General features: G+C 36.9%; 1 protein-coding gene across 2 annotated transcripts in view; it reads left to right on the top strand.

Annotated features, from left to right (window-relative positions):
* Nucleotides 1-26250, top strand: part of AFG2A (AFG2 AAA ATPase homolog A) — a 351807-nt gene that overhangs the window by 289204 nt on the left and 36353 nt on the right. For both annotated transcript variants that reach the window (XM_027956312.3, XM_042234360.2), the window contains exon 15: nt 1137-1301. In XM_027956312.3, the coding sequence (XP_027812113.1) occupies nt 1137-1301 (165 nt within the window). The remainder of the gene's footprint in view (nt 1-1136; nt 1302-26250) is intronic.

Here is a 26250-nt window from a genome sequence, read left to right as displayed (position 1 = left end):
TACTGGTCATCTGTGCCTTTACACTTGATGTTTCCTTTACTTTGAGTTCTCTTTTCCTTAATTTCTGTATGGGTGACTTCCAGGAGTATCAGCAAAATTTATTTCTTCAAAGAGGCTTTCTCTGACTGCCCCCACTAAAAGCTGCTGCATCCTGTCAACAGACACACTTTAGTTATTTCTTTTAATAGTTTTATTAAGATATATTCACATACCATAAAATTCATCCACTTAAAATATACAGTTCAAAGGTTATTAGTATATTCACAGACATGAATAACTATCACTTTAATTGGTTTTACACATACCTATCTTATTCATGCTATTTCCTAGAACCAAGAACAAAGGCTGGTGGCTCAGATGGTAAAGCATCTGTCTACAATGCGGGAAACCCAGGTTCAATCCCTAGGTCAGGAAGATCCTCTGGAGAAGGAAATGGCAATCCACTCCAGTTCTATTGCCTGGAAAATCCCATGGACAGAGGAGCTTGGTAGGCTACAGTCCATGGGGTCGCAAAGAGTTGGACATGACTGAGCAACTTCACTATAATTGGTTTTATACATACCTATCTTATTCATGCTATTTCCTAGAACCAAGAACAAAGTCTGGTATATAGTACATGCTCAATATTTTTTTTCTGAATAGATGACTTCATTGTTTCTAAGATAATTCAGGCATTAGCCTTCAATAAAATATTAGGCAAGTTTTTTGACTGCCATCAGCTTTTAGAAGTATTCTTTGATCTGAGCTGTTATTTTGAGACCTCTGGAATAGCTTAACCCATATTTTAAGAATTACTGCAGGAAGTTATCCAAACACAAATCTTTTGATATGATGAATGCAAGTCGTATACACATTTCCTTAAAAGAGAAGAGTCATCTTTTACTGACCTGACGGTTAGTTGCAAGGGAGCAAAAAGCCGTTCAGAAGTACTGCTTTTCTGTTTCCAAAAGTACTGTGACATTGTTATTTGTTTGAGTCTTTGATGTAGATATAGAATCACTGGTACTTGTTTTAGTTACTAATTATGATAATAGTTGTTCATAAGCTTCTGGGCATCCTCTTTCCTTGTGTACCTTTCATGAGGAATGTCAGTTCTGAGCTTGGTTAATCTGTGTTGCCCCCTCTTCTTTATATAGGCTTTGATGCGGCCTGGAAGAATTGATAGAATCATCTATGTGCCTTTACCAGATGCAGCAACAAGAAGGGAAATACTTAACCTGCAGTTTCACTCTATGCCAATCAATAACGAGGTTGATCTGAATGAACTCATCCTCCAAACAGATACGTATTCAGGAGCAGAGGTAAGACAGTTACCCTCAAAATACCTTGGTGAAAGGAAAGCAGTGGTTTGGGGTCTTTAGCAAAGAACATTGCTTGATGCCAGCTGTTTTAAATAATGCCATATTAAGAAATCTTAAAACAGGAAATACAGTACATGACAGATAGTCACTAAAATTAAATTACATTTTACCTGGCCTACAGTATTTCATTTGCTTTTACCTGGCTTATCTTATATCTCAAAATGTAGTCTTCAGAGAGTTAGCATAATATAGTGGAGAGATCACTGGACTAGAAGTGGAAGATTCTTTTGAGGCTTCTTGATATAGCAACTTCCAACCAGTTACACACTTTTCTGAACTTTGACTCCTTTTCCTAGCAAATGGAAATAGTGTACAACTTTCCCTACTGTGTTCTCATAGAGATCATAAAAATGAGATTAAGATATCATGAACATACCCTGAAATACAAAAGACTTGATTTTCTTATCTTTTAAGCTTTTGGAAAATTATCTCAGTCTACAAAGATTCTGTGATAAAAACCATAAAAGGGACAGCCAGCCTGCTCTTAATAGTAAAAATACACTTTAAACAAGAACAGCAACACCTCTGTGAAAATATGAAAATTTTAAGAATGGCATATTAAGTAAGAGATATTTTTCTCTCCTTAGCAGCTGTTTACTTAGGCTGTTTTTGTTCACAGAATAAAATTCCACTAAAATATTTGTGCAACTTTTCTACATGTGTTCAACACAGAAATGTCTTCTGAATACCACTGATATGGGTTTGTACTAGAAAATTAATACTCTCATAAATATGAAGTTGCAGACTCTTTTCATTCTGAATTATCCAGCAGACTGGGACTCCACTTTCTGTTTTACTTGGTGTTATTTTTATCTGTCTTCTATAAAAACCAGAGACTAATACATAATAAACCATATGATAATTAGAGTCTTGTAGATAAATTTACATATGGAATTGGATTTAGTATATCATGCAGTCATAGCTAATAGCAACAACCAAAACAAATCTCAGATCTACTAATTGTTTCTGCAACTGTGAACTATGTATATTTGATTTTCCCCCTTTAAATGTTTAAATTCCACTGGGGTGGAAAATTCTTGTAGAAAGCTTGAGAAGCAGTTAAAGTGCCTTTACGTTTAAAGTCCTGTCTAAAACAGTAATCTTTATGAGCATCTCTTTGGCATGACCATCCATTAAGTTAAAATGAAGATATAGTTACTGCTAGCTGACTGCTGTAGCATTTCTTAAATGTAGTTTTTGATGTAAGAGCAAAGGCTGGCATCCTGTATATGATATGTCAGTTTACAGGAAACAGCCAGGAGAAGAAACCATAAATCTTTCATTTGAGTGAAGTGGAAGAGCAGTTAGCAAAGTATAAATATGCCTTTCTCACTTTGAAGTAATTCATGATAGTAACACAGAAGTGCAAAACAAAAATCAAAGCCAGTGAGGTCCTGTCTGGCTGAGAAGTAAAAACTCATTTGGTGCCAGGAATTATTATACCAGCTTGCTAATTCTTATGTAGTGCGTGCCTTATTCAGCCTGAAATATAAGCATATTCATTTCTGATTAATTTTTATATCAGATCTTCTAAAAATAGTCATAGAGAAAGTAGCAGACATTTCTGTCCCTCGCTTTACATTTTTGTGTCCCATAATGCTTGGATGAGGGAACGGTATTCCACTGTGGTCCTAATTATAATTAGTATATGACTACAATTTTGTAGACATTTATTCCAGACGTATATCTTGTAGTTCTGCGTTTTCAATTTGGACAAGATGGATTAGTTACACAGTTTTTGTTTTGAGAGGAGGGTTTGGTCTCAATATTTAGGTAATTCACACAGGTGCCCTATTGTTTGAAAAGAAATACTAACTTTTTTAAAGTCTTAAAATTAATCAATAGGAAATTTAAGATAGATTAAACTTAGTTTCACATAAAATATAAGGTCTCATCTTTTTTTCTTCTCTGTATCAGAATGAAAATGGCACGACAGTGTTTGAAAGCCAAAATTAGTTTTGATGGGTTTTTAAATAGTAAAAACAAAGTCAAAGTTTGCATTTCAGTCATGTGACTCCTACAGACTCACTGCTTTATCACTGATGTAACTAATTTATTTCTTCCCCCAGCAAGGCCATATCCTTCAGCACAAAGCCTACTACATAGAATATACTTAACAAAGACTTAATAAACTGAAAAAATTATATTTAGGAAAAATAGACTTTCCCTTCTCATTTGTCATATAGGAAACTTCTTATAGCAATGCGTCCTGCTATAGGCACAACCTCTCTTTCAGGGTTGAACTGTCTCTGTGACCACTTTTGGTATAAAAATGAAACTGCCGACTCAGTTAATTATTGTCTTTTCAGTAAAGTAGTATATTCAGTATTCAGTATATTCAGTATTATATAAAATTAATTTTACTTGGCTGTACAGTATCAGCTATTTAACAAAAATTTGTCTGGGTGAGCCAGAAATGAGGAAATTACTGGCACTCTGTTTTTTTGGAAACAGAAAATGTTTACTTTAACTGTGGTGAGTATTTATCTTTTTAATTAAAAAGTTGTAGAGGATGATTGGGATGGGGATGATATCAGCACTTATTAAGCAACTGGGATAAGAGGGGTTACTTTTTCAAAAAAAATCTTTTTTTGTCACCTGGTGCTTTTGTTTCATGAAAGCTTACAGACACCCAGAGTTTGAAATAGCTCCTTATACTGAGTTACTTCATTTTCCCTCCTTGGAAAGGGTCTACAGGGAATTAGAATATATTTTTTAATCCTAAGGAGAGTCCCAAAGGGAAGTTTGTCTCCCGCTGAAAGGAGAAGGCGGTTCCTAGGGAGCATCTTCTGAGGAAAGGCTGAAGCAGGCAGCATCCATCAGCTGCCCCTGCAGCCCTCTATTCCCCCGTGGCCAGAGCCTCATTGTCTTTGATTTCTTGGCTGTAGCTTCCACTTAATGGAAAAACATGTTGCCATTTAAAAGCAGATGGGAATTCAGCTCAGGAGGAAATAAGAAGTCTTTTTTGGTTATGGCTATTGTTTTCTTTTGCTTTGATTTTTGTTTTTTAAGTTATTTGTAGCAGATTCCACTTTATGTATTTCTGCTATGTCAAATTATCCTAGTTCCTTTTGGAAAACTTTTACCACTGGCAGGAAATCAGCAATCTTAAATATATGCATATGAAGCCATAACTGGGCCCATTACTCGTGTGCCATGTGCTTGAAGACAGAGGTGATGAATAAGATACGTAATTTCCTCAGTATAATAATTTGCTGCAATAGGCTGACAATTAATGTCAGTAAAATTTAGATTCACTATTTGCATTTGGATGTTATCCTCGTTTTAGTGATTATCTCGTTAAATTGACAAAACATCTAAGAGCCAGCTATCAGCTATACATTTATGAGCAATCATAGCATTTATTTCACTATCAAGATTTGAGAATTCAGCTTTCAAGAGAGGCAATTAAGTAGGAGAAAAAACAATTTTAATGATACAGTTGAGTAGACTTTTAATAGACTTGTAGCTCATTTCTTCAGAGTTGCTTCCGACAAGTTATTTAATATTTAACTTCTTTGAGTCTTAGTTTCCTCATCTGTGAAATACCTGCATGACAAACTGTTTTGAGGGTTGAGTGAGATAATAAATGTAAAAGCAACAAGGCCTGACACATAATGAGTGCTTCATAAATGTTGTTTCCCTTCATTTTATCCTCCTTATATCAGTTCAGTGTTTATATTTACCACTGCAGTATTGAATGATGCAGTACATTTCACAATTTTTCAAAAAGCTTTAACTTCATGTAAATTTAGTCTTCTTATCTTTGTTTTACTAAAGTGATGTGTCTTGCCCTGAATTCTATTTTGTAGTCTAAGTCAGGGCCCTTCTGAGTCTAATAAAAGCTCAAAATCTTCATGTCAGCTTGACATTAAAAAAATCACTTTCAGTGTGCTTCATTAATTCAAAAAGGGTTCTATGCACTGTGCTTGAGCTATTATAGCTAATAAAGTTGTTGTTCAGTTGCTCAGTCGTGTCCAACTCTTTGTGACCCCATGGGCTGCAGCATACCAGGCTTCCCTGTCCATCATCAACTCCTGGAGCCTCCTCAAATTCATGTCTATCATGTCGATGATGGCATCCAACCATCTTGACTTCTGTTGTTCCCTTCTCCTCCTGCCTGCTTTATTGTCTTGCTGACTGACTGTTATTCTTTTAACATACTTTCTCTTTTCTCCTACCCAGTGAAAACAGAAGGAGCAATTATAATCATGTAGGATATCTGCACTTTTCATCCATGAATGCTCTTGTGACTATTTTCCCTAATCTAAAAATCAAGATCAATGTACTGGAACCTGACATAGATTGACTCTTTATATGACCAGTCTAGCAACACATCTGAGATAGGACTCAAGATCCTCAGGCAGAACAGGACACGTTTTGGCTCCCTGTGCAGTGCTGGTGGAGAGCGATTAGCAGCAGTGTTCACATCTCTAAGTGTAGCAGGCATCACGGGACTTAGCAGCTTCCCGTAGAAACACCCGCAATCTGCTTATCCTGCCTAATCAGAAACTGCCCTGTGAAATCGTGCTGTTGTGACCATTTGGTCTACTGTTCTTATTTGAGATCTTTGTTCTCTCCACTCTTTATTGTTCATTTACCCTAAAATTCTATATCTATAGCTCAGAGTTTCAAAGTACTCTTTGCTCACACAGCCTACTGAAATCACTACTTTGTCATAAAACCATCATGACAAACCCACCCAAAAATGGCTTCTCCTTTTGAACGCTTTTACTCTGATTTTTGTTTCATTTGTTTGGCTCTTAGGATATTTTCTCTTCTGGTTATTTTAATAAGGGCAGCCGCCTCATGTCCTGCCAAACAAACTGTAAGATTGTCTATGGCAGAAACTAGGTTCTGTACTTCTTGGACTTCCAGCACAGCAATCACTGTGTCCACTGCATCAGTGAACTATATGGTGAATGGATGATTTGTGGGTTGATTCTAAGTAATCCTAATGAACAAAATGCCAATTTTAACATTCACTAAAGTGACACTTGCAGTTTTAAACTTTTTTTGATACTGATTTATCTAAAGTCCCATAGCAAATAAATGTGACAGACCCAGAACCAGAAATCAGATCCTTGAACATTTCCTGAAAGGCTCTTCCTGGCTCTGAGTCAACAGAAGGATCTTCGAAAATGTTCCATAGTCCCTTTGACATCTCTGATCTTTGATAAAGGTTTGCCTGCTCTTGTGGACAGTGGGTATGAAACATCTTGACACGTTTTTTGTATGTACTTGTCTTACAGTTATTGTCTTTACCTACCTGGATGTCATCTTCACAAAAATTATAAGCTACTTGAAGTTAGGAACTATGTTTTTCTTTATTTACTCACAGTATTTTCCCAGGTATTGTGAATAAGATCTTCAGTTTAGAGGGAAAGACATATAAATAACTAAGTTCTATATAATGTGTTTGTGTGTGTGCTGAGTTATGTCTAACTCTTTATGACTCCATGGACTGTAACCCACCAGACTCCTCTGTCCACGGGATTTTCCAGGCAAGAATACTGGTGTGGGTTGCTGTTTCCTTCTCCAATACAGTGTGTTTATGTGACATGATATAGTCATGTGCAGAATACTGTGGGAAAAAGAAGTTGTAACTCTGCACTAAGTAGAATTGAAGGAGGGGATAGCTGATCTGAGTCTTAATAGGTGAATAGCAGTCTGAAAGTGTAGGAGGGCTGGAAAGGGGAGCGTCCCTTGGCATACAGAAAGGTAGAAATGCATAAAAGTACATAGTGCGTTCTACATTCCGTTAAAGGTTGAAATATGAATAGAAAGAGTCTGAGAGTAGAAATGGTAGGTGATAAACCAGGGGAAATGAGTCAGACAAGTGTGAAGGACCTTGGACATCACATCAGATAGCCAAAGTATTGGCATTTCAGCATTAGTTCTTCCAATGAATATTCAGGGTTGATTTCCTTTAAGATTGACTGCTTTGATCTCCTTGTTGTCCAAGGGACTCTCAAGAGTCTTCTCCAGCACCTCAATTCAAAAGCATCGATTCTTAGATTCTCTGCCTTCTTTATGGTCCATCTCTTACATCCATACATGACTACTGGAAAAACCATAGCTTTGACTATATGTAATGTCTCTGCTTTTTAATACACTGCATAGGTTTATCATTGCTTTTCTTCCAAGGAGCAAGCATCTTTTAGTTTCATGGCAGCAGTCACCATCCACAGTGATTTTAGAGCCCAAGAAAAGAAAGTCTGTCACTGTTCCCATTATTTCCCCATCTATTTGCCATGAAGTGATGGGACCAGATGCCTTGATCTTAATTTTTTAATGAGTTTTAAGCTGGCTTTTTCACTCTTCTCTTTCACCCTCATCAAGAGACTCTTTAGTTCCTCTTTGCTTTCTGCCATAAGGGTGGTTTCATCTGCATATCTGAGGTTGTTGATATTTCTCCTGGCAGTCTTGATTCCAGCTTGTAACTCATCCAGCCTGGCATTTTGCATGATGTGCTCTGCATATAAGTTGAATAAACAGGGTGACAATAAACAGCCTTGTACTCCTTTCTCAATTTTGGACCAATCAGTAGCTACCCTATTTAAATGAATCGTGATAAAGTCTTCCAGTGCAAAAACCAGATATACTGAAAGCATGTATTAGGCTATGACTTTTAAGCCAGTCCTCTACCCCTCTCTCTTACTGTTTGGTAAAAACCAAGACCTAGACTTCAATCCTGTCTTGACCACTTACTACAGTATTAATTTGGCCAGATCAGTTATCATCTCAAGAACTAATTTCTCATATTTTAATAAAAGAGTAGAGATATGGTCTTCATGATCCTTCCTAGTGCTAATAATATGTACCTATACCTGTCATAGATTAGAGTAGTCCTATAAGGAATTCCTTAGGGATTGTACCTCCAGGGATGTATAAGACAGTTATGTTTTCCTTACAATGCTCCTGGAAACCTGGAATCTTGGGATTGTGGTCATTATCTCTAAATACTTGCTTCTATGGCCTAGAGACCCTAACCTTGGCACAAGAAGAATAGGAACCTTGAAAGACTCTGACGGTTCTTAGAATTTGGATTTTAATAAAAATTCTCCTGGGAACCCTGGAAGTCCAGTGGTGAAGACTCCATGCTTTCACTGCCAAGGGCCCTGGTTCAACCTGTGGTCTGGGAGCAAAGATTCCAGGAGATGTGTGGTGTGCCCCACCCCCGCCAAAAAAATCTCTTTAGCAAACTTGAACAATTTTCCACTGAATGGAAATGAAAGTTTTAATTGCTCAGAGGTTCCCATGCCCATTGATTTTTTTTTCCTTGATACCTTTGGTTTTCCTGCTTTTGATCTTTCTTAAGAACAACTTGTCAAGTTCAGTATCTATGATTCTGGAGGCATTAGAATAAAAAGTCTTATAAAATGAAAATATGCATCAGCCTGCTTTTTCCCTAAACTGTTAGGATAGTAAGTAAAAGCTACAAAGTTATAATGTTCATTTTAACTTACAGTTTTAAAAATATACAGTGTATAGAAATGTAACATAGTCTGTATTTCCAAACATGAACTTCTACTTAAATTGGCAATAAAAAGAAACCTTAATTTGGCTTACGTGAAGGCTATTTTAGATAGGATGTTTATACCAAAGCAAACCATCCTCCAGAACACCTTGTGCTGCCATACCTGTATTACTGACTCCTTGCCAGTTGTTTAAAACTGCTGTCAGATTACAAGAAGCATTAGTCAGAAAGGAAATGAATGTTGAATGAGAGGCTGGCTGGCAACAAACTTAATAGAGCATTTTATTACTGGAAGTATAAAGTACTGAAGCCCATTTGTAAAAAGAAGTGGTGTTATCAAGGCAACAAGTTCATCAAGACCTACCTGATAATCTAGTCCTCAAGCCTGGTATCCAGGCAAAGTAAGTATCTATAAAGAATTACTCAGGCCAGTAGTAATGGCATTTTAACAGCCTATGTTGTTTCTCCTCTTCCAGATTTTCAGTCTCTCTATTGATCCATGCTGGTCCACCCAGAATTTTTGTATAAACATTGAATCTGTGCTTCTTCATCTTCGAAAGAATGATAAATTTGGGGGTTTTAACAACTTGGAAGGAGCGCATGATTTTTTTTAAAAGTGTGTAGAGCATGCTTTTGGAGAAGGAAATGGCAACCCACTCCAGTGTTCTTGCCTGGAGAATCCCAGGGATGGCGGAGCCTGGTGGGCTGCCGTCTATGGGGTCACACAGAGTTGAACACGACTGAAGCAACTTAGCAGCAGCAGCAGAGCATGCTTTAATTCTGTGGTATAAATCCTGGTAGAGTTGGACATTTTTGATTATTTGAGGTGAAGTAGGCTCAGTCCAGTTCAGTTCAGTCACTTAGTCGTGTCTGACTCTTTGCGACCACATGAATTGCAGCACACCAGGCCTCCCTGTCCATCACCAACTCCCAGAGTTCACCCAAAACCATGTCCATCGAGTCGGTGATGCCATCCAGCCATCTCATCCTCTGTCGTCCCCTTCTCCTCCTGTCCCCAATCCCTGCCAGCATCAGAGTCTTTTCCAATGAGTCAACTCTTCGCATCAGGTGGCCAAAGTATTGGAGTTTCAGCTTTAGAAGTAAGCTAATTTGTAATAATAATTTAATTGATCTATATATGAAAATCACTGCAGATGGTGATTGCAGCCATGGAATTAAAAAATGCTTACTCCTTGGAAGGAAAGTTATGACCAACCTAGATAGCATATTCAAAAGCAGAGACATTACTTTGCCAACAAAGGTCTGTCTAGTCAAGGCTATGGTTTTTCCAGTGGTCATGTTTGGATGTGAGAGTTGGACTATTAAGAAGGCTGAGTGCTGGAGAATTGATGCTTTTGAACTGTGGTGTTGGAGAAGACTCTTGAGAGTCCCTTGGATTACAAGGAGATCCAAACAGTCCATTCTAAAGGAGATCAGTCCTGGGTGTTCTTTGGAAGGAATGATGCTAAAGCTGAAACTCCAGTACTTTGGCCACCTGATGCGAAGAGCTGACTCATTGGAAAAGACTCTGATGCTGGGAGGGATTGGGGGCAGGAGGAGAAGGGGACGACAGAGGATGAGATGGCTGGATGGCATCACCGACTCGATGGATGTGAGTTTGAGTGAACTCCGGGAGTTGGTGATGGACAGGGAGGCCTGGTGTGCTGTAATTCATGTGGTCGCAGAGAGTCGGACATGACTGAGCAACTGAACTGAACTGAACTGATATGTGAAAAGTATGCCACCAGTGTAAGTGAAGACTTTTTCTTCTTTTAAGAACAGTTTGGGGACTTCCCTGGTGTTCCAGTGGCTAAGACTCCACACTCCCAATGCAGAGGGCCCAGGTTTAATTCCCAGTCAGGGAAGTAGATCCCACATGCCAGAACTGAGTGTCCACTTTCCTCAACTGAAAGAACTCACCTGATGCAATGAAGACCTGCTGTAGCAAAATAAACAAAAAAAATTGTCTACAGAAAAGAGCAATTTGTACCGTGTGAAACTGCATTATAGTTAGCAGATGGGTTAATGAGAGAGATCTGTTGTCCAGAATAGATGAAATGATTCATACAGTAAGTACATAAGTGTATTTATCCTCGTACATATAGCAGGTGCTCAATAAATCATTTTTGTTGTATATTTGTATAAATCAGCAAAATCAATTTCATTGCTCTCTAATATAAAGAACTTACAGTTTGTTTAATATTTCCATATTTTGCTGCCTTAGATTTTATGGATACTCATGAGTGTTTTATGTATATGTCATGTTTTTAGTTTTAATGGTACGTTCTTTAAATTCAGACTGTAATTCATAGTTACGTGTAGAATTTATTTCAGCTGATTTAGATTTAAACATCTGAAACCCCTATTTTTATTTGTACATTTTTAAAACATGTATACTTTTTTTTTACTTTCAAATACATAAACCTAATATTTCCTTGCAAACTGTCTACATAATATCCCTATTTCAGTATATTAAAGTAATGCTTGGTTCCTTGGGTACAATGTAATTTTTTAATATGTTTTATTGAAAAGAAAAAAATGGTACACCTAGCATTTCTACTAGAATAATTGTTCAGGAAATACACATACCAAATTACTGTGCCCTTTCAATTTTAGCTTAGAGTTGAACCTGAGTGTTTAGGTAAGGCTCAGAAATCTAACGCAAAGGACAAAAATACTTCCTGTTTGTCATCTGGTGTTAGATGGTGGCACAGAGATGTTCTTATTCTTCATCCTCAAGTGGCAGTGGTTCTGAGTTCTCAAAAGTGTCATTCTATTAAAATATTACCAAAACTGTAAAATAGTTTAGAGTTACAATACAGTCATTGAATTGTTTTTAAATATAACCTCTCCTGTGTTTTAGAAATTTAAAAACTGAATCTAACCTTGCCTTGGGCTTGAAAGAAAAGTACCAAGAATTAAGATTTGCATCTCTCTTTTGTTTTGTCTGTTTTTAACCTCCAAATACTATTTCTAGTGGTTTTTAATAACGACTAGCTCTCTTTTTTGCTTTGAATCTGGAAAATGGGTTTTGCTTTTATATTTGTGGGAAAGTTTCCCTGTTCATTTAGAAGAAAAAATTAAGATACAGTACACATACCAATTTTATCATTGTAGAAGTTCCAAATCATAAATTAGTCATTTTCTCTTTTTCTTCAGAATTACGCAAAAAGATGGAAAATCAGTTAAATTGTTTTTGGCATTTGGAAAAGACCTTCTTTCTGTGATAGCAAAAGTAGTACTTTGGCATATTTTTATTCACTTCAAAAGAACCCTTAAGGAGTGGTTTTATATTTAAACACAAGAATTATATTTGTTTGCCTAGCATTAACTTCTTGCCAGAATTCTTAAAAATACAAAAGGTTAAACACTGAACAATGGTAGTCCTCAGCATTTCTTTTTTCATTTCTTCTCTGTATCATAAATCTGGGTCAGAACTGGAGATTTGGGGGAGATGAATCCAGAAGTGTCAATTCGAAGTGAACTTTCTTATTATACAATTGAATTGGTCATATGAATGAGTGAGTGAGTGAAGTCGCTCAGTCATGTCCGACTCTTTGCGACCCCGTGGACTGTAGCCTACCAGGCTACCCCGTCCATGGGATTCTCCAGGCAAGAATAAAGGAGTGGATTGCCATTTCCTTCTCCAGGGGCTCTTCCTGACCCAGGGATCAAACCCGAGTCTCCCACATTGGAGGCAGACGCTTTAACCTCTGAGCCACCATATTGGGCGTAAAGTATGTATACATGCACAAGTTTACGGACACTGGGCTACCATTTCATCCATGGCTTCTTTCGAGCTTAATAAAAGACGTTTATGCTATAAAATTAATATTGTGTTCCTGCTATAAAAAGCACACCAAAATTTTTTGCCATGTCTAGTTTCCTGATATTTGAACCTTTAGAGATAGTTTTATGAGTAAATCATATCCTTGGTGCTTTTAAATTACATATTTAAAAAGATATTTATTTATAAAATTTTAGAATGTTTATTTTATAAAGCAAGTTACATTAATATTTTCATTCACTTTGCACTTGTATCTAAAACTAGAATTAGTCATTGAGTTTTAGGAATATAATAAAATAACTCAAATGTATAAGACTTGGTCCATATTATACAACATAATAAATTATGTAAAAATTGAAACACATCAAAGTCCTGTTGTAACATGATCTAGCTTATTATAAAATCCAGTTCAATGTGGGCATGACTTGGATCCTACCACAAGTGGTTTATTTTCAATTACTACCCTAAAACCTCATTATAATAATGTTTATAATAATTTCTTATAGCATAAAGTAGTATATAGCTGTGTTCTGTATTGTTTTGAACTTTTGTTTTTGCTACTCCAGTAGTGATATAGCCTGAGGACCTCCTGAATTCTTTTTTGATAACCAATACTTTAGATAATCAAGATGTGATTCATTTTGAAAGTCATATAATAGGCAAAATATAAAATATTAAAGAGTATTTCTCCCATTTTATGTGCTTCACAGAGAGAACCACAGGCTGATAAAAGAAAGGCAGAGATCTTAGTGCCTAATAAGTTTGAAGTTTTCTTTTCTCTTTTTCATGATCATAATTGCTTATAATTTTTTAAAGAGTGGCTATGAACCAAAATCTGTCCCTGAAAAATTCATATGTTGAAGCTCTAACCCCCAATGCAATAATATTTGGAGATAAAGCATATAAGGAAAGGAGGGAACTAGGATTAAATAAAGTGATGGTTGCTGCTAAGTCACTTCAGTTGTGTCCGACTCTGTGCAACCCCACAGACGGCAGCCCACCAGGCTCCCCCCGTCCCTGGGATTCTCCAGGCAAGAACACTAGAGTTGGTTGCCATTTCCTTCTCCAGTGCATGAAAGTGAAAAGTGAAAGTGAAGTCGCTCAGTCATGTCCGACTCTTAGCGACCCCATGTACTGCAGCCTACCAGGCTCCTCTGTCCATGGGATTTTCCAGGCAAGATTATTGGAGTAGGGTCTAATAAAGCCTCCTGAATGTACAGAGGAAAGGTCATACATGACCTAGGTTATGACCTAGGTTACTATGATACTTTTGGATGTCTACAAGGTAGGAAGGGAGCCTTCACCAAAAATTGACCCTGATGACACTCAATTTTAGATTTCCAGCTGTGAGAAAATAAACTTCTAGCGCTTCGGCATCCACTCTGTGGTATTTTCTATGGCAGCCCAAGCAGACTAACACAGAGTCCATTACACCTCACATTATTAAAGAACAGGTCATGTTATATTTTTTATTTCTTTTTTTCTGACTAATAAAGATGATTTCTCTTAGTTAATAGTCATTAATTTCATCCTGAATTATCTTTGAGAATAGGGTTGGTATAGGCAATTCCTAGTTTATACAAAGTTAACTCTGAGTTGCCTCTTAAGGATTCAAAGTAACATTTATTTCTCAAAGCAATGCTTCCATTGGTGAATAGTTTCCAAGCTAGTTCCCTGAAATGTAGTACATCACAGTATAAGTAACCTAACAGGAGTGGGTATAAATTTTAGTTCCTGGAAAAAGAAGGACATGAACTATTAGAGCCAACCAAAGGAACGGGGGAGATTTTTTTTTCCCCTTGCCACAAAGCCAGTCCTATGCAAATTAGATTAGAGAAGGTTTGTCTTCACTTTTTCTCTTTGTATAACTTTTCACCCTTCATCTTCCAAGTTCCTTGCCCGACACCTAACATCCTCCAGACCTACTTTTCTGAGTTCCGTTTTTGACAATCTCAATCAGTTGTCTGGTTGAAAAGCAATGTAATTAAATCAGTTCACTACATAATGTTTAATAATCAAGAACATTCACAGAAGTATCTGCATTTTTTTTAAATTTTACTCTCTCAAATTAATTTCTTAATTGGTACATTTTGGGATTATATTTTTAAAAATAAATAGAAAAGAATTTAGAAGTATTCTAGTATGTTCCTATAGCTTTTCTTGTTCTTTACACTTTCAGTTCAGTTCAGTTGCTCAGTCGTGTCCAACTCTGTGACCCCATGAACTGCAGCACTCGAGGCTTCCTTGTCCATCACCAACTCCTAGAGCTTACTCAAACTCATGTGCATTGAGTCAGTGATGCCATCTAACCGTCTCATCCTCTGTCATCCCTTTCTCGTCCCACCTTCAATCTTTCCCAGCATCAGGGTCTTTTCCAATGAGCCAATTCTGTGCATCAGGTGGCCAAAATATTGGAGTTTCAGCTTCAGCATCAGTCGTTCTAGTGAATATTCAGGACTGATTTCCTTCAGGATGGACTGGTTGGATCTCCTTGCAGTCCAAGGGGCTCTCAAGTGTTTTCTCCAAACCACAGTTCAAAAGCATCAAATCTTTGGCCCTCACCTTTCTTTATAGTCCAACTCTCACATCCATACATGACCACAAGAAAAACTAGATGGACCTTTGTTGGCAAAGTAATGTCTCTGCTTTTGAATATGCTATCTAGGTTGGTCATAACTTTCCTTCCAAGGAGTAAGCTGCTTTTAATTTCATGGCTGCAAACTCTATCGGCAGTGATTTTGGAGCCCCAAAAAAATGAAGTCTGACATTGTTTCCACTGTTTCCCCATCTATTTCCCATGAAATGATGGGACCAGATACCATGATCTTAATTTCCTGAATGTTGAGCTTTAAGCCAACTTTTTCGCTCTCCTCTTTCACTTTCATTAAGAGGCTCTTTAGTTCTTCACTTTCTGCCATAAGGGTGATGTCATCTGCATATCTGAGGTGATGGATATTCCTCCCAGCAATCTTGATTCCAGCTTGTGCTTCATCTAGCCCAGGGTTTCTCATGATGTACTCTACATGTAAGTTAAATAAGCAGGGTGACAATATACAGCCTTGACGGACTCCTTTTCCTATTTGGAATCAGTCTGTTGTTCCATGTCCAGTTCTAACTGTTGCTTCCTGACCTGCATACAGATTTCTCAGGAGGCAGGTCAGGTGGTCTGGTATTCCCATCTCTTTCTGAATTTTCCACAGTTTGTTGTGACCCACACAGTCAAAGCCTTTGGCATAGTCAATAAAGCAGAAGTAGATGTTTCTCTGGAACTCTCTTGCTTTTTTGATGATTCAGCATATGTTGGCAATTTGATCTCTGGTTCCTCTGCCTTTTCTAAAACCAGCTTGAACATCAGGGAGTTCACGGTTCACGTTTTGCTGAAGCCTGGCTTGGAGAATTTTGAGCATTACTTTACTAGCGTGTGAGATGAGTGCAATTGTATGGTAGTTTGAGCATTCTTTGGTATTGCCTTTCTTTGGGATTGGAATGAATACTGATTTTTTTCCAGTCCTGTGGCCACTGCTGAGTTTTTCAAATTTGCTGGCATATTGAGTTAAGCACTTTCACACCATCATCTTCAGGATTTGAAATGGCTCAACTGGAATTCCATCACCTCTTCTAGCTTTGTTCATGGTGATTCTTCCTAAGACCCACTTGACTTTGCATTCCAGGATGTCTGGCTCTAGGTGAGTGATCACACCATCGTGATTATCTGGGTCATGAAGATCTTTTTTGTATAGTTCTTCTGTGTATTCTTGCCAACTCTTCTTAATATCTTTTGCTTCTGTTAGATCCATACGATTTCTATCCTTTATTGAGCCCTTCTTTATGTGAAATGTTCCCTTGGAAAAAGATCTCTAGTCTTTCCCATTCTGCTGTTTTCCTCTATTTCTTTGCACTGATCACTGAGGAAGGCTTTCTTATCTCTCCTTGCTATTCTTTGGAACTCTGCATTCAGATGGGTATGTCTTTCCTTTTCTCCTTTGCTTTTGCTTCCCTTCTTTTCATAGCTATTTGTAAGGCCTCCTCAGACAGCCATTTTTCTTTTTTGCATTTCTTTTTCTTTGAGATGGTCTTAATCCCTTTCTCCTGTACAGTGTCATGAACTTCTGTCCATAGTTCATCAGGCACTCTGTCTATCAGATCTAGGCCCTTAAATCTATTTCTCACTTCTACTGTATAATCGCAATGGATTTGATTCAGGTCATATCTGAATGGTCTATTGGTTTTCCCTACTTTCTTGAATTTAAATCTGAATTTGGCAATGAGAAGTTCATGATCTAAGCTACAGTCAGCTCCTGGTCTTGTTTTTGCTGACTGTATAGAGCTTCTCCATCTTTTGCTGCAAAAAATATAATCAATCTGATTTTGGTATTGACCATCTGGTGAAGTCCATGTGTAGAGTCTTCTCTTGTGTTGTTGGAAGAAGGTGTTTGCTCTGACCAGTGAGCGCATTCTCTTGGCAGAAGTCTATTAGCCTTTGCCCTGGTTCATTCTGTACTCCAAGGCCAAATTTGCCTGTTACTCCAGTTATTTCTTGACTTCCTGCTTTTGCATTCGAGTCCCCTGTAATGAAAAGGGCATCTTTTTTGGGTGTTAATTCTAGAAGGTCTTGTAGGTCTTCATACAACCATCCAACTTCAGCTTCTTCAGCATTATATGTCGGGGCATAGACTTGGATTACCGTGATATTGAATGGTTTGCCTTGGAAACGAACAGAAATCATTCTGTCGTTTTTGAGATTGCATCCAAGTTTTACTAAGCCTTATTAGCATGAGGGACTTTGGGGTAGAAACTAAAAGATAGGTAATAGTAATAGAAAATTCGATAGTAAGTGATTTTATAATTGGAAAATATTTATATTTTAAAGACTAGTTTGAAGCTGACTCTAAAAGCACCAGGGTTCCTCTTGGTGGTCCCATGGCCAGGGCATAGGAGCAAACAGGAAGAAAAATCCTAGGACCCCTCATCTGGACTGCATTGAGGGGAGCAGCTCCACTTAATCTGTAGAATTTTGTTTGATAAGAGGGGTTAGTTTCTAAAAGAATTTTGGTTTAAGTTCCAAATTTAAGAGGAAATTCATTGTTAAAAATATAAAAAACTGGGAATTTCCTCCACAAGCTCAAAAAGACAACTGCGTTAAAGAATAAAAGTCATAACTAATTTCTGCCCCTTCTAAGAAGCTTTTCTTCATTAGACATTTTTATATAAAATTTTTGGAGATGTATTAGAAGGCACCCGGTAAAGAATTTCCAAAGAAAACTATTTATAAATATTTGGTCACTAATTCTTAAACATGACCCCTAAAACTAGGACATACATGCTTAAGACCATATTTTTCTAGTATTTGTATATAAAATCTGAAAAGTACCATTTTCTATTAACAAAGGACCAAAATTCTTTTTTTTTTCTTCAGGGATGCATGTCTATAACTTGAAAGTTACATTTAGGAGTCATATTTTTAAACATTTATCGCACTAGAGAAATTAAGACTATTTCTTCTACATTGCTAAAAGATATTCTTTTAATAACTAAAATTATCTCATGTGACATTTTTAATTATATATTTTTTATTAATAAATTTTATTTTCTGAGCAGTTTTAGGCTTACAGAAAAATAAGTGGAAAACATAGAGTATCCATTCACTTTCTCACCTCCTCCCATTTTCCCTATTATCATCTTTCATTATTATGATACATTTATTAAAATTATTGAGCCATTATTGATTTATGATTATTAACTAAAGTCCATAATTTATATTTCACTCTTGGTGATGTACTTTCTATGGATTTTGACAAATATATAATGACACTTGCATATGACATTTGACAAATATATAATGATATATCATATAGAATGGTTTCATTGCACTAAAAATCCCATGTGCTCCACTTATTCACCCTTCGTCCCTAACTCCAAACCCTTGATGTTTTTACTGTCTTCTTAGTTTTGCCTTTTCCAGAATGCAGTATAGATGGAATCGTCTTTAAAATAGCAATTTGCATTTAAAGTTCCTCATGTCTTTCCGTAGCTTGGTAGCTCATTTCTTTTTATTGTAGAATAATATTCCATTGTCTTCATGTACCAGTTTATCTGTTTACCTACTGAAGGACATCTTGCGTGCTTACAAGATTGATTAAAGCTTTTTATAGATATTTATGTGAAAGTTTTATTTATGGACTTAAGATTTCATCTTCTTCGTGGTAAATACTCAGGAGGGTGATTGCTGGATCATAGAGTAAGACTCGTTCAGTTTTATAAGAAACTGACAAGCTATCTCCACTGTGGCTGTACCATGTTGCAGTCCCAGCAAGTTTCTTGTTGCTCCATATCCTCATCAGCTTTTGATGTTGTCAGTGTCTTAGATTTTAGCCATTCAGATACATGCATAGTGATAGCTCATTGTTAATTTGCAGTTCCCTAATGATATATTATATTTAACATTATTTCCTTATTTGCCATCTATATAACTTCTTTGGTGAGTTAGCTAATAAAATATTTTGCCCACTTTTAATTGGATTGTTTTCTCTTTTTTGGATTTTGAAAGTTCTCTATATATTTTGGATATCCTTACTTGATCAGATTTGTGTTGTCTAAAGAGTTTTTCTTAATTTGTGGCTTATCTTTTCACTCTAATCTAAAATTTCATAGAGCAGAAAGTTTTTATTTTAATAAATTCTTATCTGTTTTTCTTTCTTTAATAGGATATTAAATGTATTCCTTCTGTAAGAAAAAGATACCTATTTGGAATCATGTTATGTTTTGTAAATGTTTATAGGTAAAAACAGCCATATTTGCTCAATACTTTTTGTCCCCATAATTGTGATGATTTATAACTTATAATGACAAGGGAGAATTATTCCCTCCAAGAACTGTTAGCCATCAAGTAAAACATTGTCTTTTGAACATTATGCTGCTGTATTTGAATTAGATGTTTCCACCTGTATGAATAGAAAAACATTCTCCTCAGAATTGGGATTCACTACTCAACAGGAGCATTTTTAACTTGGGCACATGCAGTATTTTATATGTAGATGACACACCACACAATGGCCGTACTATATGGCAATGCTTTAAAACACAGGATAACTGTGCTGGGAGGTGATGGATGAGGGGAGGGACCTTTTAATGATGAAGTACATTATAGAAAGAAGTTTTCACACTTTTAAAGTTCTGTCTGATTCAAGAACCTTGTCACATCACACATTGGCAGTAAGGTGACAGAATTTATATATTCAGTAATCTCTCTTTAATGGCACAATTTTAATAATATCTGAATAAGATACTGTAGTAAAATAATACAGAGCAATCTAGTATAATTTTTCTTTTTATGTTGGCTTAGCTTCACCTGTATTTTGTGGATTTTTCTGTTGCCACGGTGCATGTATGTATATATGTTCACCTACACACCAAGCTCATACACAGATCATAGAAATTAGAACTTCAACCTTTGCTGAAACTAAGTTATTTTTCATATCATGCAGTTTTCCACAATTAATAAAACTACCTTATGGGAATCATACAGCAAACTGGAGCCATTTATTACACTGTTTAAAAAGGCCCATAGAATGGGTGTACCCTACATATTACCACAGCTTTAGAGAATGACATCTTGGCAGGAGGACCCAATACACAGTTATATTTGGGTGGCAATAACAGGCTATCATTTGGAGTTTAGTAGAGGTGAGAAGCATTCACCTTTGCTTTTTACTCCTGCTCTCCTGCTTTCCTCTTTTTTCCCCCTTGCTTTATTGAAATGTAATTGACAAATGTGTGTTAGTTGCTCAGTTGTGTCCGACTGTTTGCAACCCCACAGACTGTAGCCTACCAGGCTCCTCTGTCCATGGAATTCTCCAGGCAGGAATACTGGAGTGGGTTGCCATTACCGTCTCCAAATTGACAAATAAATTGTAGGATATTTAAAGTATCCAATATGGTGGTTTGATAAACATTATGAATAGATTCCCTCCATCAAGTGAATACAACCATCACCTCATGTATTATGTGTATGTATGTGTGAAAGAGAGAGAAAGTTTAGCTTCTACTCAGCAAATTTCAGCTACACAGCACAGTATGATCAACTTTGGTTACCATATTACACATTAAATCTTCAGACCTTTTATTCATCTTATTACTGAAAGTTTGTACCTTTTTACAACATCTCCTGATTTCCCCAACCCCCCAGCCTCTGGCAGCCACTTTTCTCTTCTGTGAGTTTGATTTACCTTTTATTTATTTATATATTTTTGTTGTTGTTCTTGTTCAGTCGCTAAGTCATGTCCAACTCTTACACAACCCCATGGACTGCAGCATACCATGCTCTTCTGTCTTCCTCTATCTCCTGGAGTTTGCTCAGATTCATGCCAGTTCAGTCAGTGATGCTATCTAAGCATCTCATCCTCTACTGTCCTCTTCTCAACTTTTGCCTTCAGTCTTTCTCAGCATCAGGGTCTGTTCCATTGAATCAGCTCTTCACATCAGGTGGCCAAAGTATTGGAGCTTCAGCATCAGTCCTTCCAGTCACTATTCAAGATTGATTTCCTTTAGGACTGACTGGTTTGATCTCTTTGATGTCCAAGGGACTCTCAAGAGTCTTCTCCACCAAAGTTCAAAAGCATCAATGTTTCGACACTCGGCCTTCTTTATGGTCCAGCTCTCACATCCACACGTGACTACTGGAAAAACCGTATCTTTGACTAGATGGACCTTTGTCGGCAAAGTGATGTCTCTGCTTTTTAATATGCTGTCTAGGTTTGTCATAGCTTTCCTTCCAAGGAGCAAGCATCTTTTAATTTAATGGCTGCAATCACTGTCTGCAGTCATTTTGAAGCCCAAGAAAATAAGATCTCTCACTGCTTCCCCTTTTTCCCCTTCTTGTCATAAAGTGATAGGACCAGATACCATGATCTTAGTTTTTTGACTGTTGAGTTTCAAGCCAGCTTTGTCACTCTTATCTTTCACCCTTATCAAGAGGCTCTTTAGTTCTTCTTCACTTTCTGCCATTGTAAGTTTTTAGACTTCACATTATAAGTGATACCATGAAATATTTTGTCTTTCTCCATCTTCAGTTGTCATAATACTATCCCATATTTGTGTCACAAATGATAGGATTTTCTTCTTTCTAAAGACTGAATAATATTCCATTTTATGTGTATTTATAAATATTTACACAGTTATATATATATACATACATCACATTTCTTATCCAGTCATCCAGAGACAGACACTTAGGTTGTTTCCATATCTTGGCTGTTGTGATTAATGCTCCACTGAACCTAGGAGTATAGGGGTCCCTTCAAGATAATGCTTTCATTTATTTTGTATATGTACCCAGAATTGGGATTGCTGGATCATATAATAATTTTGTTTATAACTTTTTTTAAAGTAGCCTCTGTACTGTTTTCCATAGTGGCTTTATTAGTTTACATTCCCATCAACAATGTACAAGAACTTATTTCCATATCCTTAATAGCATTTATCACCTCTTCTGTTTTTGATAATAGCCATCCTAACAGGTGTGAAGCAATAACTAACTATGGTTTTGATTTGTGTTTCCCTGATAATTAGTCATGTAGAGCACCTTTTTATGTTGGCCATTTGTATGTATGCCATTTGGAAAAAAATAACTGGCCTTTTCCCATTTGTTTTTTTTGATGTTGAGTTGTATCAATACCTTCTATATTTCTATATGTTAGATATTGACCCCTTTTCAGATATATAATTTGCAAATATTTTCTCCCATTTAGTAGGTTGCCTTTTCACATGTTGATGGTTTCCTTGCTGTGTAGTAGCTTTTTAGTTTGATGTAATCTTACTTGTTTATTTTTGCTTTTGTTGCTTTTGCTTTTAGTGCCAAATCCAAAGCAGCATTGCCAAAACCAATATCAAAAGAGCTTACCTCCTATATTTTCTTCTAATTAAGAGTTTTATAGTTTCAGGTTACATTTAATCCATTTCAGGTTGGTTTTTTCTTTTTTTTGAATTTTTCTTAATATTTTAATGTTATTGAATTTTAATTTAGAGAACATAGTGTCTTTGACTTTAATTCTTTTATTTTTTTTATTTTTTTTTTTTATTTTTTAAATTTTAAAATCTTTAATTCTTACATGCATTCCCAAACATGAACCCCCCTCACACCTCCCTCCCCATAACATCTTTCTGGGTCATCCCCATGCACCAGCCCCCAAGCATGCTGCATCCTGCGTCAGACATAGACTGGCGATTCAATTCACATGATAGTATACATGTTAGAATGTCATTCTCCCAAATCATCCCACCTCTCCTCTCCTCTGTGTCCAAAAGTCCGTTATACACATCTGTGTCTCTTTCCTGTCTTGCATACAGGGTCGTCATTGCCATCTTCCTAAATTCCATATATATGTGTTAGTATACTGTATTGGTGTTTTTCTGGCTTACTTCACTCTGTATAATCGGCTCCAGTTTCATCCATCTCATCAGAACTGATTCAAATGAATTCTTTTAACGGCTGAGTAATACTCCATTGTGTATATGTACCACAGCTTTCTTATCCATTCATCTGCTGATGGACATCTAGGTTGTTTCCATGTCCTGGCTATTATAAACAGTGCTGCGATGAACATTGGGGTACATGTGTCTCTTTCAATTCTGGTTTCTCGTGTGTATGCCCAGAAGTGGGATTGCTGGGTCATAAGGTAGTTCTATTTGCAATTTTTAAGGAATCTCCACACTGTTCTCCATAGTGGCTGTACTAGTTTGCATTCCCACCAACAGTGTAGGAGGGTTCCTTTCTCCACACCCTCCAGCATTTATTGCTTGCAGATTTTTGGATCGCAGCCATTCTGACTGGTGTGAAGTGGTACCTCATTGTGGTTTTGATTTGCATTTCTCTAATAATGAGTGATGTTGAGCATCTTTTCATGTGTTTGTTAGCCATCCGTATGTCTTCTTTGGAGAAATGTCTATTTAGTTCTTTGGCCCATTTTTGATTGGGTCGTTTATTTTCTGGAGTTGAGCTGCAGAAGTTGCTTGTATATTTTTGAGATTAGTTGTTTGTCAGTTGCTTCATTTGCTATTATTTTCTCCCATTCAGATGGCTGTCTTTTCACCTTGCTTATATTTTCCTTTGTTGTGCAGAAGCTTTTAATTTTAATTAGATCCCATTTGTTTATTTTTGCTTTTATTTCCAGCATTCTGGGAGGTGGATCATAGAGGATCCTGCTATGATTTATGTCTGAGAGTGTTTTGCCTATGTTCTCCTCTAGGAGTTTTATAGTTTCTGATCTTACATTTAGATCTTTAATCCATTTTGAGTTTATTTTTGTGTGCGGTGTTAGAAAGTGATCTAGTTTCATTCTTTTACAAGTGGTTGACCAGTTTTCCCAGCACCACTTGTTAAAGAGATTGTCTTTACTCCATTGTATATTCTTGCCTCCTTTGTCAAAGATAAGGTGTCCATATGTGTGTGGATTTATCTCTGGGCTTTCTATTTTGTTCCATTGATCTATATGTCTGTCTTTGTGCCTCAGGTTGGTTTTTTCATGTGGTATAGGATATGAGTCCAGTTTCATTCTTTTACATGAGGATATTCAATTTTCCCAGCACCATTTGTTGAAGAAGCTATCATTTCCTGATTGTATATTTTTCACTGCTTTATGAAAATTAATTGACCAAATATGCATGAGTTTATTTCTGGGCTCTCTATTCTGTCCAGATGATCTATATGTCTATTTTTATGCCAGAATACTGTTTTGATCACTTTAGCTTTGTAATATAATTCGAAATCAGGATGTATGATGCCGCTAGCTTTGTTCTTCTTTCTCAAGATTGTTTTGACTATTCAGAGACTTTTGTGTTTCCGTACAAATATTAGGTTGTTTCTTTTATTTCTGTGAAAGATTTCACTGGAATTTTGGTGGGAATTGAATCTGTAGATTACTTTAAATATATGGACATTTTAACAATACTAATTCTTCCATTTTATATTCTTTAAAAAGATATAAACACAGGTATCTTTAATTTATTTGTGTGTTCTTCAGTTTCTTTCATCAATGCCTTGTTGTTTTCAGTGTTCAGATCTTTTACCTCCTTGGTTAAATTTATTCCTAAGTATTTCATTCTTTTTGATACCATTATAATTGGGATGTTTTATAAATTTCTCTTTCTGATCATTCAAAGCCAGAGCGCCAGATGTGTATACAAACTCCTTCCAGGGAGATACTGGCAACTTAGTTTCATTGTTTGAACTGGCCAAAAAGAAGGTGGGAGAAGTGCTTGTAGGCCTCAGCGAAGAATTGCAGCCTGCTCCTATATGTATGCTACAAGTACAAGCTGGACCCTTGGGCAGCAGTTTGTAAAGTAGGCATTTAGACCTCTTTCAGAGAAGGACTGGGAGAGATAGGTGTTGTAATTGTATCCCTGTACTGAGTCCCGGGGAGTGGGAGGAAGGGATAACTACAATGGTTACTTAGGCACCAGTGAAGCATTGCTTCTTCGTTTGCTGTAATCGTCTGGGTCTTATGAACACCAACGCAAGCCAGGTGGAAGTCTTAAAAGTTGAGGCCTTAGATGTTCAGTCCAAACCTTTGCTTCTCAGGGAGAAGCTGAGAATTTGGAGTTCTCTTCAGATTTTATGGCTCTGGGCCAGGAGTGGGGTTTATGATGAGTGCATCTCAGCCTTTCCTACCCATTTCAATGTGGGTATTTTCTCATTTAGTCTGTGTATACAAGTCTCTCAGCTTATTTATGGATTTATTTCATAAGTAATTGCTCCTTGTGCATTCAATGTGTACGTCGGAAGAGAGAAGTTCAGAAAACTTCTTTGTTGTCATCTTGCTCAACTTCCCTCTTGCTTTCCTTTTTATAGTATAAAATCACAGTTATTTTACTGGTATCGAGCACTGTAAGGGATGAGCAAAGGCCAGACCAGAAATGGATATGTTTCTTTGCCAGGGTTCTGTTGCTTATGTTAAAAAACTAACATGCCAAAAAGAAGTTATAATAGAACAGGATGTAACTTATGGTCTAGATTCATCTTCCTATGTTTTTTTTAATGAGTAATTTGGAAGCTTTGTTTGAGGACTGGTGAGGTTAAGCAAAACTCTGAGAAATAATGTTTTTTTTTAAACCTGGGAGACAGGCTTGTTTTTGCTTAGGACTGTTCAGTTTCTTATTTCTCTGAAGAGACCCATGGACTTCATTTGCTGACCTTATTAACAACAGTCTTCTAGCATATTAAAGATTGAAGTTTCACCTGCTACCAGTTTAACTTCCTGTGTAATACCTTGTCTTTAAAGCACTATGCTTTGCTTTTCCTGCTCTCTATCAGCTGCAGAGCTGCTGTTGTCTCCCTTGTTTTTAAAGGCTACATTGTCTCTACCCATAAAATGGGGAAGGACTTCCCAGGTGGCGCTAGTGGTAAGAACCTGCCTGCCAATGCAGGAGACATAAGAGACTCTGGTTCAATCCCTGGGTTGGGGAGATCCCCCGGAGGAGGGCATGGCAGCCCACTCCAGTATTCTTGCCTGTCAGTCCATGGGCTACAGTCCATAGGATTGCAGAGTCAGACACAATTGAAGTGACTTAGCACACATTTCTTATTGAGTGGGAAAACAAACATATTTAGGAACGTTTTACAGAATACC

This window comes from Ovis aries, chromosome 17, assembly GCF_016772045.2.
Source record: "Ovis aries strain OAR_USU_Benz2616 breed Rambouillet chromosome 17, ARS-UI_Ramb_v3.0, whole genome shotgun sequence".
Lineage (NCBI taxonomy): Eukaryota > Metazoa > Chordata > Mammalia > Artiodactyla > Bovidae > Ovis > Ovis aries.
The sequence above is the reverse complement of the archived record's forward strand: the minus strand, read 5'-3'. Positions and strand labels throughout refer to the sequence as shown.